The 13,138-nt window shown below is 32.7% G+C and overlaps 1 protein-coding gene across 1 annotated transcript in view; it reads left to right on the forward strand.

Moving 5' to 3' along the window:
* Positions 1 to 5,576: 5,576 nt before the first annotated feature.
* LOC149223151 (cationic peroxidase 1-like) overlaps positions 5,577 to 13,138 on the forward strand; it is an 84,433-nt gene continuing 76,871 nt past the window's right edge. Inside the window, exons 1-2 of the mRNA XM_089387799.1 lie at positions 5,577 to 5,678; positions 6,522 to 6,591. Coding sequence (XP_089243925.1) covers positions 5,577 to 5,678; positions 6,522 to 6,591 — 172 coding nt within the window. The remainder of the gene's footprint in view (positions 5,679 to 6,521; positions 6,592 to 13,138) is intronic.

Below are 13,138 nucleotides of genomic sequence, written 5' to 3' on the forward strand. Positions count from 1 at the left end.
TATATACCATAAGTATGACATACTTAGTAAAACCTCAACTCTAAAAGGAACGATAATATTTATAAATGAAGATTTCATTCCAGAAGATCAAGCAGAATTGAGAAAGGAGGTTCAAAAGGTAAAGGAAGCTAGGAAGGAAGGAAAATGGGCAATAATCAGAAATAGAAAATCCGTTATTCGAGATAGAAACCAAAAAGATAATAATAAATAGCAATTCAACATGCTCCACATTCTTTCTTGGAACTGTCAGGGCTTTCCATGGAACAAAGGCCCCAAGCTAAGTTGGGCCTCTAATGATGTTGATATTATTTTGCTTGTTGAAACTTGGGAGCATGAAGAAGCTAAGGTCCCTAACATAGATGGATTTACATTATGGTCTACCTGGAATAAGCGATCCTCCCGTAGAGGTATTGGGGGTATAACTTGTTACATTAAGAAGAACATCTCTCCCCATGTTAGGATTTATAAAAACGACCCTTACAACCAATATAGTTGGATAGAAATTACTGACATTTATGATAAAAAGACCTACATAGCAATCTGTTATCCCCCCATCAATTCTAACTTCTATAAGAAAAAAAACCTAGATAAAAATAGTCCTTACAATGGTTTAGAGAATGATATTTCTAGCCTAAGGAATGAAGACAATATCCTTTTAATGGGTAACTTTAATGCTTGAACTTCAAGCAACCAAGCTATTCTTCTAAGCAATCATTCTAGCCCTAATCCTCTTTGGTTAGATGAAGACTTTCCTCTAGTTAGCTAGTACAAAAGGAGCTCTGACGACCTTGGGGAGAATTTATTTGGGTCAGAGCTAGTCAAGCTCCATAGTGCTCAGGATCTCGTAATTTGCAATGGTCTAAAGAAGTGGCCCAATTCTAGCTAGATGGCCTGCATCCATGGGCTTGGTAGTAGCGTGGTAGGCTATGTTATCTCTGATCTCCCTCTATACAATGAAATAATAAATTTTGACATCTTAAATGACCACGAGCCTGACTTTGATCATAGGCCTTTACATATAACTCTCAATTTTGTCATGCATAGAGATCCCATAGAAGATAATCCTTATATCCAAAAGAAGTTAATCATTGATATAAATAAAAAAGATCTCTTTCTAAATGAATTAAAACCTGATTTGCTTCCTTTATCTAGTATAGACAACATAGAAGATCTCTATCATCATTTTACTACAACCCTCTCATATTCTATGAACAAGTTCTCAATTAAAGTTTCAAGTAATAAAAGAAATAAGAAAACCAACCCATGGTATGACAAACATTGTTAAAGTGCGACGAGAGCAATTAAGGAAGTTGTTGATGAATCTCTTAAAATTGGCGAGATAAAAATATACAAAGCCCTGACAAAGCCCTAACTAAAAGGAAAAAAAGGCAGTATATTCGTAAAAGACAAGAGAATCTCTTACACCTCTCTTTTTTATAAAATAAAAATGAAACTACTTTAAATTTTTTTTCCAATTCCAATAATAAAAAGAATAAATTTAAAATTATTAAAGTTTAATGATTAATAATAAATTTTACGATATTTAATGGATAATAAGTTAAAGTTTTCATCACATTTAAGAACCCTTATCATGTAAAGCCAATTATCGACTCGAGTCCTTTAATATGGGAAGTGGTATATCTACATGAGAAGACCAACAAACTTGAAAGGATGTGACATTAAAACTAGATTTTAACATTTAATTTTTTTTATTGACTATATCAATTTAGTTGAATTTTAAATAAAAATAAGTTCAAGAGAATGTAAATAATTTTTTTTGTGAGTTTTTTACTTCATTGATATGAATATTGATTATGGAGATAAATTGAAAAGCTTCATGAGCTTAACAAAACGTTTCTAAAACATTAAATTTAGACATTAATATTAATTAAAAATATATAATAAGTACCAATAAAAACTTGTTTAAACAATTAAAAGTAATACCAACAAATTAATTAAATTTCAATATAGTTCACAAAATCAATTCATTAAGCTAAAATATGTGTTTATAAGTGACAATCTATTTTTTTTAATCATATCTTTTCCTTTTCTATAAAAACATAAAAAGAATAAATATGATTTTAAGGCAATTAAAAACATTAAGATTATGAGTGGATAATAAATTAAACCAACCATTCACATGATATGGTGTTACAAAAAATGTTTATTTTTTATTTTGACACTAATGAAAAATAGATATAAAAAATAAAAGAAGCTTAGTTGAACAACTATAAGTTGAAAAGAAGTTGTCATAATACAAATAATGACAAGTCTACTGAAATCTTCTAGTATTGCAATTTTCACAAACTAAAATGTAGAAGAACCGTGGGCATTTGATGAAAGCATATCATTCCATGTTTCATTTGCATTGCTAAGCAAATTGAACATGCTTTGTCTCATCCTCCTAGAAGTGAATGCATTTCCTCCCAAATCATTTCTGAGACTTTCCAATACCATTACCACATCTCTCATAGTTGGTCGTTCACTAGGTGAAACTTTTGAATAAATAAAACCAACTTGTAGCAAAGAAAGTAGGCATTTGTATGCATTATTTTTCTCAAATTCATCTCGATTCTCCATCCTCCTCATTTAAAAGTTGGTGGTCAATTACCTCCTTCACTCTGTTTGGAAAGGCTAGGTTCACCCACTTGTGAATGTTAAGGTTTCTGGAAAACATGTCACTAGTTGGTCGTTTCCTTGTAAGTATTTCCAATAACAAAATGCCATAGTTTTAAATATCTCCTTTGGTAGACACTAACTCACCTAATCCACACCTTGCATTAAGGATAACCTTCATCAAATTTTACTCAACCAATCCATACAAAAATGTTGATGAGAAAAGACAAGTACAAATCTAGCATTCTAAAATGACATACCTGGTGAAACATAGGCTACAATGCCTTTTAAAGAATGTGTTGAAGTAAGTGGCTCGGTAGCGCCTTCATTGATCAATCTTGCAATACCAAAATAAGCTACATGCCCTGACATGTTTTCATCTAGAAGCACATTGTTGGGGTTTGAGTCACAATGCACTACTTGCACAATAGAATCATGATGAAGATATGCAAATGCATGGGACACATCTATTGAAATATTCAATTGTGTTGTTAGTCCCATCTGACACACATATACACCATTTTTATCATCTTTATAAGGATACAAATGCTCCTCCAAGCTTCCATTAGACATAAATTCGAGCACCAATGCTTTGAAATCAAGGTTGGAACACGAGGTTATGATCCTCACCAGATTTTGATGTTGAACCTTTTGTAAGACACTACAATCTACTGTAAAACCATTTTCAACCATGTCATTTTGCAAATGGAAAACTTTCACAGGAATAACGGTGCCATCTCTAAGAGTCCCTTTATAGACCGAACCTAAATTCCCCGCTCCCAACAAGTTTGCCTCAACAAATCCATTACTTTCTATTTGAAGCTCTTGATACAAGATCCTTTTGTGCTCTAGCTTTTGTAAAATGGAATGTAAGGAATCAAATCCTTGCATAGAGATATTCCCTTTCCAAAGGAATCTCAAAAGTAGATAACATAGCATAAAAGTAATTGCTCCACTCATTGGCAAAAATATTATTTTGACAAGTGCAGAATGACCTATTGGAGTTTTGCATGCAGGTAATTCGAATGCTTGTGGTCCACAAAGGCTATGATTTCCAATTAAAGACACAACAATGTTTCTGTTTGTAAAAATCCCTCCTTTTGGAACTTCCCCTATGAGACTATTGAAAGAAAAATTCAAACTTTGAAGCATTTGAAACTTCTGGAGAGTGAGAAATGGTATTGGACCTGAAGGAGTTGGAAGAGAGATCTAGGTTTGCAAGACTTTGTAAATTTCTGAGTGACTCTGGAATTGGCCCTTGGAACACATTTTGAGACAGGTTCAAATAATTGCAGTTCACTACAACCTCCAATTGCAGGGGGGATTGTCCTGCTTAGTTGATTGATAGAAATGTGTATAGCTTGAGCCACTGTAATTTTACCGACTGATCTCCATGGATAAGGAACCTTCTAATAAACTCAATGAAAAATTCAAATAGAATTGTAGATGATAATTTTTTGTAATTTCATGCGGTGGTATACTTCCTGTGAGCCTATTGTGAGACAAATCGAGCAATTCCAAATTTATACAATCTAATAAGTTGGAGGGTATGCTCCTCGATAAATTGTTATGATGAAGACAGAGTCTTCTCAGTTTTTTAAGGGGTGTAAGGGAATTCAGAATCCTTTCACAACCATTTGCTCAAAATTTATATGAATTAGACTTTTTGATTAATTATTTGTCCTTGATTATAGGAAGTGTAATTAAAAAATAATTACTCAACTATTAAATTTAATCAAAGTGAAGACTAAGAGATATATACTTATCATATCATTAAATTAAAATAATTCTAGAAATACCATTTGTGGAAACTTTAAAGAAAATTACAATTTATAGATAATCTCCAATATTAAAACATTATTAAGTATCACCTATCTTATGTTATTATGAAAAGAGCATATATATATATATATATATATATATATATATATATATATATATATATAATTATATATAGTTGTAGTTACATGTAGTTATACTATGTCATATGTGTGTTAATGTAATATACCCACGAATTAAACTTACCAGATAATTTTTTATTTTTTATTTTTAAGTCATACCCTAATATACCTCATACGTGCATATTTACTAATATGTGTTAATCCTTATTAATTTCGAATACACATACATCATTCTGGAAATATCAAAGGGTATTGTTTTTCTTTGTTTTTTGTGTAATCGGAAAATCTCTCTGGTGGACGGTATATTAGTTGTCGGATTTAATGCTGGCACTGCTGGCTCTTTACACCTGGCTTTGGTATTTACTATCCACTGGCTCTGTCACGTGATGGGTATGGTTCGAGTACCCTCTGCCTTCGTGCCCTCAGGCTTCTCCCCTCATCGATGGTGTGGGTGTATGGATGCCCATCCGAGGGCGGTGCTGGACCGATATGCTCCACCCATGTTTATCTTGTAGCGTGGAGATTACCCAAAACATTTGCATCAGGCCTTGCTTCAGCTCTGTCTTCCTTCCTGGCGACGAATTCGTCCAGAACTCCTTCTCGTCGAATGAATGGAGATGGTTCTTGTACACTGCCGAGCTCCGGACTGAATTTGACCTGGTTATTACAGTATTCGTCTTCTGGTAAGAATTTTATCATGCAATCTTTTAAGTTTATCATTTTCCTTTCCTCCTTACAGGTTTTTCTTTAGCTTTTGTCTGAAACTCTAATAGTTTTCTTCACTTGTCTTTGTTCTGTGGATGAGGGTTATGGTGCCGACCTCCAGCAATCACTCGAGGGTTCTGGTAGATGCTTCTCCGATGTTCCAGGTCCTACCTCTTCAGCGATTGGCTAATGGGTAAGTTCCTACAATACTTCTCCTGATGGTAGTCGATTCTCTGGTTCTATTGATAGTTTGCTCATTCTGTTGATGGAAGAAAAGGGTTCTTCCTTTTTATTTAGGAATGGCCCTCTGGCCCAAATCCTTACGACTCCTATTTTGTTTATTGTAATAGAATTATGGCGAGGTCTATACGCCGGTCAGGGTTGCCCTGCTCTTTTCAGGGTTTGGGAAATCTTTTCTCGGAATTATTTCTTCGAACTGTAGACCTGGTTATCCTGGTGCCTTATAAAATTTGACATGCCCTTGGGCTTACTCTTAAATTTGCTATGTATTATTTTTATTTAAAAGAGGACTGTTCAGGTTGTATCCCTGGTTAAAATCCCGTGGGCTTGCTACAGTTTCGTTTGCTGGCTGAGCACATTTTTCATATAATTATTCTCCAGTTTTGTTTGTTAAGGTCTTTGTGACCTGAGTAGTGTTAAGTTATTAAAAGAAGCATGCCATCTCTGCTGCGCATTGCGACTCTTTTTTTATACTGTAATGTTTTAACCCCCTTCAGGGTTCCTTGAGTTATAGAATTATTCCTATGGTTGAGACAATGTAATTTATATGTACAGTTTTGAATCCCACGGATTGCTATTGGGTTTGTACTGCATGTTTTATGATATTCTGTGTAAGCAATCTCCGCACGGTGAAAATGGTATATGCCTAGCAGGTTTGTTGTGTGTTGGCATTTGCTTTTGGGTCTAGCTCTATGTACTGCTAGTCTCTTGTGTGTATCATTTTACAAGTTCTCTTAAACTTAAATACGCTCCTCAGAGCTCAGGTTATGTTATTATCTAATTTCTCAGGAATACTCGCCTTCGTATGGTTACGTGGTTGCAAGATTTGTTCTTCTGTCAATAATATATATAGTTACATGATTTGCAATGCTGTCATTTAAATACATAACTGCATGCAAATAGGGAAAGAAGGATTCTGGTTTTGAATTTGAAAATCCTTGCGGAAACGGTTTTTCTCCTCAGTGTTTTCTTTAAAATCTATATAAATGTCGCTCCACTGGTAGTGCTTCGGGGTTCTGATTCTATTCTCTAGATTTTCTTGCATTTCTTTGTGTTCAGGCATATGTAAAGAAAGAGCTCCTGAACGGTCTTTCTGTTAATTATTGTATGGATTCTGGTTTACTACAAGGTCAGTCTTTTTGAAATTCTGAGTCTGCTATAAATCTTTGAGTTTTCTGTTTTTTTTTTTTAATTCTTGGATAAATTTTCCTACAGACTTCTCTTGCATTTATCTCCAATTTAAAAACAAAATAAAACTCCTCGTAGACTACTAAGCTCTTACATTAGTAAAGATATTCTTAGGAGGACACCCATATCTCCTCTCATATTTCCTCCACTGTTCACTGTAAGGAAAAAATTCCACACCCTTCTTTTAACAGTAAATATGAAACATTACAAAGTTCACACAGCAGTTCTTCCCCAAGGGTTTCTTTACGTACCTGGTGTTTCTGGCTGGTAAAGATCTTCTTGAAGGTCACCCGAATCTGGGTCTACTGCCTCTCAATTGCCCAACCATGAGATTCGTCTTTCAGGACCAGAATCTCCCCCTTTCTTACTTGCTAGACCACAGTCTTCTGCAAGTTGCTTGCACAACATGTAGGGCTATCTGATCATCACCAAACTTAGCCTTCTTTTTCTCTTTTTTTTCTTTTTTTCTACTTGTCCCTACAACGCAGATTTTCCTCTCCTCGCCCCCTTTTTCTCTGGAAACTCTTCTAGTTATGGAAGGTAGTTAGGATTGCTCTCACAGCAACTGTCTTTTTTTTCTTTTACCTCAAGAGGACAACTTCCTCCTTGAGAAATTACCATCCTTAAAAGAAACACTTGTTACATCTCATAATGAAAACAAATATATTTAAATTTCAAACAGATAATAATATCAGGTTCAGTTTATATTTACCACAGTAAACCAAATATTTACATTTTTTCCTGGGGAATTATAGTTAAATATTATGTTAAATGTATATATACTAGTTATATTATATATAATTTTATGTTTTATTATATATATATATATATATATATATATATATATATATATATATCTATATATATATATATATATATATATATCTATATATATATATATATATATATATATATATATATATATATATATATATATATATATTTTTTTTTTCACATGTGGTTCACGGATACCCATGGTCAATGGGCAGCCGCTACTTCCACGGTAATAACTGGGTAGCTCGACCCCGAAGGGGAGCACACCCCTCGGCCTATGCTGACCTGACCCCAAGAGCTTTCGGGAATTGACCCTGTGACCTCCCGATTGGCACTGATTTGACCGATTGAGCTAACTCTTGGGGCTATATATATATATATATATATATAACAAAAAAATCTTTTTTTTTTGGATTTTTAATTTAATTAATAATTTTTTAAAGTACAATTACTTTTTAAAAACAAATTACTATATTCATTATTAATAAAAATATTTAAAATATAAATTAATTTATATTTGAAATAAAAAATGAAATAAATTTTCTTATTTGATAATTAAAGGTTGACCATGAGCAACAATATTCATCATGTTATTTTTGAGTTCTTAATTTATTTGTATTGGTTATAGTTTGGTTGTTTTCTATTTGGAATTTGTTTGGGCATATTTTTGGTCAGAAATCTAAACTACATTTAAAAAAAAATAAAAAATCAAAATTTTTGAATTTTTTTCACTAAATTCCTAGGAAAAGAACTTTAAAACCTATAATAATTAAAAAATAAAGTTTTTACTATAGAAAAAAAATCATAATAAACAAGCTATCATTGCAATTATTAAAAAATAATACAATGAAATGAAAAAAAATTAAAAGCTAAATTATTGTTTTTTTGGTGGTTTTATAGGTTGTTTTTTTATGGTTTTCAAGGGTTTTCTTGGTGGCCTTTTGTGGTTTTCATGGTTTTTTTTTGTGGTTTTTAGATAGCGGGTTTTTATTTCGAATTAACTTATTTTATTTTGCAATAAAACTAAAATAAAGGAGACAAAAAGATAAGAAACCTACCTTGCCTTGAGCCTCTAGGATGTTGGTGGGGTCATTAGGTAGCTAGATCAAGCTCCTCTATCTAGGTTGAGCTTATAAATCCTCAATTAACCTCCTTCTTCCTCACAGTTTGTGCAAAATGGCTTGCACAAATCAGGACTGCGATTTTGATAAGAAATAAGGGGTCGATTGAGCCATAATGGTCATTCGAGTGATAAAGTTCGATCAAGCCCTAAGGCTTGTCGAGATCTTACCTTGGGTTACACAGCAGCTCAATAAGGGTTTGTTTTAACACTCAGTGTAGTTGTTTCTTAGCCCTCAAGAATCTTGATCGAGCACTTAAAAATGGCTCAATCTAGCTCCCTTTTTTCACCTAAATGTGTCCTTCCTTTTCCGAAAAGTGTAACCCAACTCCTTGCATAAAGCTTATGAAACAACATTTTCTACAAAATTTCTATGGAATAATAATTTGTTTAAATTTTTTCTAGAATTTTTATATAAAAAATATTTTTTAACAATTTTTTTATTGGAGAAGAAAAATAATATTTTCTTTGAAATATTTATAAAATAATAATTTCTATAAATTTTCCATAAAATTTTTAATTATTAAACTTTTTGAAATAATGATGATTTGTTTTTCTTGAATAAGTTAAACATTTTAAATAGAAAAATTTCGATCAATTATATAGTACAATAATTTCTTTCAAAATTAGATAATAAATAAATAAATAAAATAAAATAAAATTTTAATTTCTTTCTAACCCCCTCAAATTTTCTAGAATATCTATCAATAACTACCATTTTAAAAATGATTTTATTTTATAATTAATTTACTTTAACATATAAAATTAGTCCCTTTATCTTTAATATATATATAACTAACTATGTATATATTTAGTAACTTTTTAACTAACTATTAATTTAAATTAATTTATCTTATGATATATTCATTTATAGTCCCTTTAACCTCGATTTTAATAAGAATATAACTAACTAACTATTTTGATATTTATTTGAATTAACTTGATTATTAAAATAAAGGTCCTGCCCTTAATCCGGTCCAACTAACCGTATCCTGGTCAAATTTAGCCGTTAGTCAACATAGCCGTTGCTTGGTCAAGAAATATAGCTATTGGATATTCTGATCTGACTATTTAATATGCACAACTAGATCTGATTCTTCAACTTGTCCTGACGATAAACCACATTGGTTGGTTCGAAACGCGTCGACAAATGACATTTCATGTGATTTACGCTGAAAAATCTCTCATAAATTTACTTATTAGATAATCCAAGAATTCTTATAAATTTACTTATTTGATAATTTATTTATTTGTCTTATTTAATAGTAATAAAAATGTATTTGAAAATAGAATTAAATGTAGGAAGACATAAAATGTCCTTTAATTTACATATTTGAAAATTTCATCATTCAATATTTTTTAAATTAGTTAAAAAAATAAAATCATAATTTCCTTAAAAACAACAATGATTTCCCTGAAATTTCCATGAAACAATAATTTTCAACAAAAAATTTCATAAAACAATATTTTCTATAAAATTTCTATGAAACGATGTTTTCTACAAAATTCTAGATTACAATAACTTAAAAAAATGAATTTGAAAGAAAAAAATGATATTTCTATGAATGTTATAACTAATTCACTATTTGGACTTGATGATGAGGTTCCTTTCATGAAGATTGTTAAAGAATAAGCTACGTTCAAATTTTTCATTTTTGGGTTTCTTTTAGAGTAGAGTTCTGAAGGGAGATTGGTTTGTAGAAATAATGAGTGGGAAAGATGACCTCTTGAGGGGGAGGGGTGAGAACCTCTCCCTAAAGGATGTCTTAGTTGGTAAAAATCATGAATGAAAGAGAGGAAGGGGGGGTAACCTAAAACCCTTGGCGTTGGAAGCTCATCCAAAGAATATCCAATTATATTGGCGCAATGGCAGTTGAATCTTAGAGGAAAATACATTCCCAAAGAAGCTCAAAACCCAAAATTTGTAATCCCACCAGAAATCTTGTAGAAGCATAGAAAGAGGATGAAGGACCATGCCTTCATCTACAAGTTCATCAGGAGCTAACCGACAAAAACTGATATCAAAAAATAGATAGAACAAAAATGGAAATCGAAAGGGGAGGTTGATCTAAGGCTTGGGCCGAAAGGATTTTTTATGGTGATTTTCTCTAATATAGAGGACAAGGCAAGACTATTTGAAGGGGGTATATACTTCATGAGTAATGTTGGATTATACATATGGAATTATTTAACCCAAACAAAGAGGAGTTTATTGTGGGTCCAATCTTGGTGAGGCTCTACTCTCTGCTATTTGATTTTTATGTTCCAGAAATCCTGGAAGAAATTGGTAACTGCTTCGGAAATTTTGTCAAAATTTCTGAGGTCACTAGAACAGGAAAGACCGTGACTTATGCTAGAATTTGTGTCTATATGAATATCTCTCAATCTCTACTTGAATTGATAGATCTGAAGTATAAGGGGGAAATTTGGTCTCAACCATTAGAACATGAACATGTTCTATTAAGATGTTACTATTATCAAAAAATGGCCACCTATTCCTAGATTGTCCTATGAGAAAGGATGAAATTTAAGAAGAAGGCCAGCAAAGGTTGGGTGATGGATTCATGAGGGTGCCTTTCCATTGTAGAAATCTAAGGGGTCAAAGATTGGAGGTGAAAGAGAACCCTTGAAACAATGAGAATATGTTTTCTAGCCTGGATAATATGGATGACTAATTTGTTCTATCGAAGGATATAGCTATGGAGGAGTTTCCACTGGAAGCCACTAGTGACAAAAAATTAGAAAAGTGGAAGTCCCCATAAGACAAAGTCCCACCAGATTACTTCGTCTCCTTACCCGGGACTCGTGAAGTCTTATCGATGCTTGAGGAAAGCCCAGATTCTTTTACAGAGGAAGGATTTTTAATGGGACTTATTAATTTTTGGGTGTAGAAAGACCTCTCATATCTTCCCTAAGGTCAAAAATAAATTTATGTATAGGGGTATTTGTGTTGAAAAAGCAAGGTTTTTGCGAGAGAGATCAGAAACAGAGGGCCAAGAGATATAAAGGGGGAGAAGGATAAAGGAAAATAATCAATGATCAAATAAGTGAAATGAAAAGGTAGAAAGACAATGAAGGATCCACTCTCTATAACCTAGAATAGAGAAGAAAGCAATAGGAGTTGTTGTGGAGAAAAAAATGAAGAGTCTAATGGCTAAAGGAAGGGGAGAAAAATTCTAGTTTCTTCCACAAATCAATGATTAAACATAGGAATAATAACTTGATAGTATCCCTAAAAGGTAATTATGGGGAAAGGAATCTTATTCATGAAGAGATTGAAGATGAACTGGTGTTCCATTTTAAAGATATTCTACACAAGCCTCCTCAAAATATGTTGCAATCTATAAATAAGATCACAACCTACATTCCTAAAATAGATATTAATTATCAGAATGAAGTTTTTATGTGGAGGGTTAATTTTGAAGAAGTAGAGTTTGTGGTGAAGGAAATGCAGAAAAGAAAAGCCCCATGTCCAGATGGTTTCACTTTGGAATTTTTCAAGGCGTGTTGGAACTTCTTGGGTGAGGAGGTTTGTGAAGTGGTGGAGGAATCTAGGAAATCTCAAAAAATATATAAAGGGTTGAATGCTACCTTTTTAGCTTTTATTCCTAAGGCTGGTAAGACTAAAGATCCTAATGGATTCAAATCAATATCATTGTGTAATGTCATTTATAAAATTATTTCACTTGTTATAGTGAATAGACTAAAGCCCTTGTTGAATCAACTAATTAGCCTTGAACAGATTGGTTTTGTGGAAGGGCATAATATCTCTGATGGAATAGTTCCAGCACAAGAGGTGGTTCTCTTTCTAAGATCCAGGTTGTATCCAAGTATGATGATAAAACTCAATTTCTCAAAGGCATATGATAGGTTGAATTGGGATTTCCTCTTGTAGGATTAAATGATTACAATTTCTCATGGCAATCGATTTCCTGGATTAGATCTCTTGATTCATCTCCTTTTTTCTATATATTGATTAATGATTCTCCATCAGTCACTTGTAATCCAACTATGGGTCTCCGGAAGGGAGACCCTTTATTCTCCTTTTCTGTTTATCTTGAAAACCGAAGGTTTAGGGAGACTTTTTAAAGATGTGGTTTCTAGGGGAAAGCTTAAGGGTGTGAGGATATTCGGGGAAGGCCTTCGCATCACCCCTCAACAATTTGTTGATGATGTGTGTCTATTCATGTTGGATAATTTCATGGAAGCAAGATCAATTCGCTCTCTACTAGAAGTCTTCATGTAAGCATTAGATGCTCTAATAAATAAAGAGAAGTATAACATTTTCTTTTTTAATTGCAATGTCTCAGTTCAATGGTACTTGGCTAGGACTCTAGATTCTAGGATGCATCCTTTCTTTCTAAGTATCTTTGAGTGCCTCTTGCACTTAATTCAAAGAAGCCAGTATGATGCCATGAGATGTAAGAAAAATTGGAAAATAAAGTTAAGAATTAGGCCTTCAGAGCTTTAAATTTAGTCGGGAGAGTGGTGTTAACAAAATCAGTGTTACAATATATTCCTCTATACCAAATGGAAGTGATGCATATTCCAGGAGGTACCATCAAGGAAATAATCATTGTTTGGAGAAAATTCC

This window comes from Pinus tabuliformis, chromosome Q, assembly GCF_031772625.1.
Source record: "Pinus tabuliformis cultivar Carrire ecotype Pingquan chromosome Q, CPIR1, whole genome shotgun sequence".
Lineage (NCBI taxonomy): Eukaryota > Viridiplantae > Streptophyta > Pinopsida > Pinales > Pinaceae > Pinus > Pinus tabuliformis.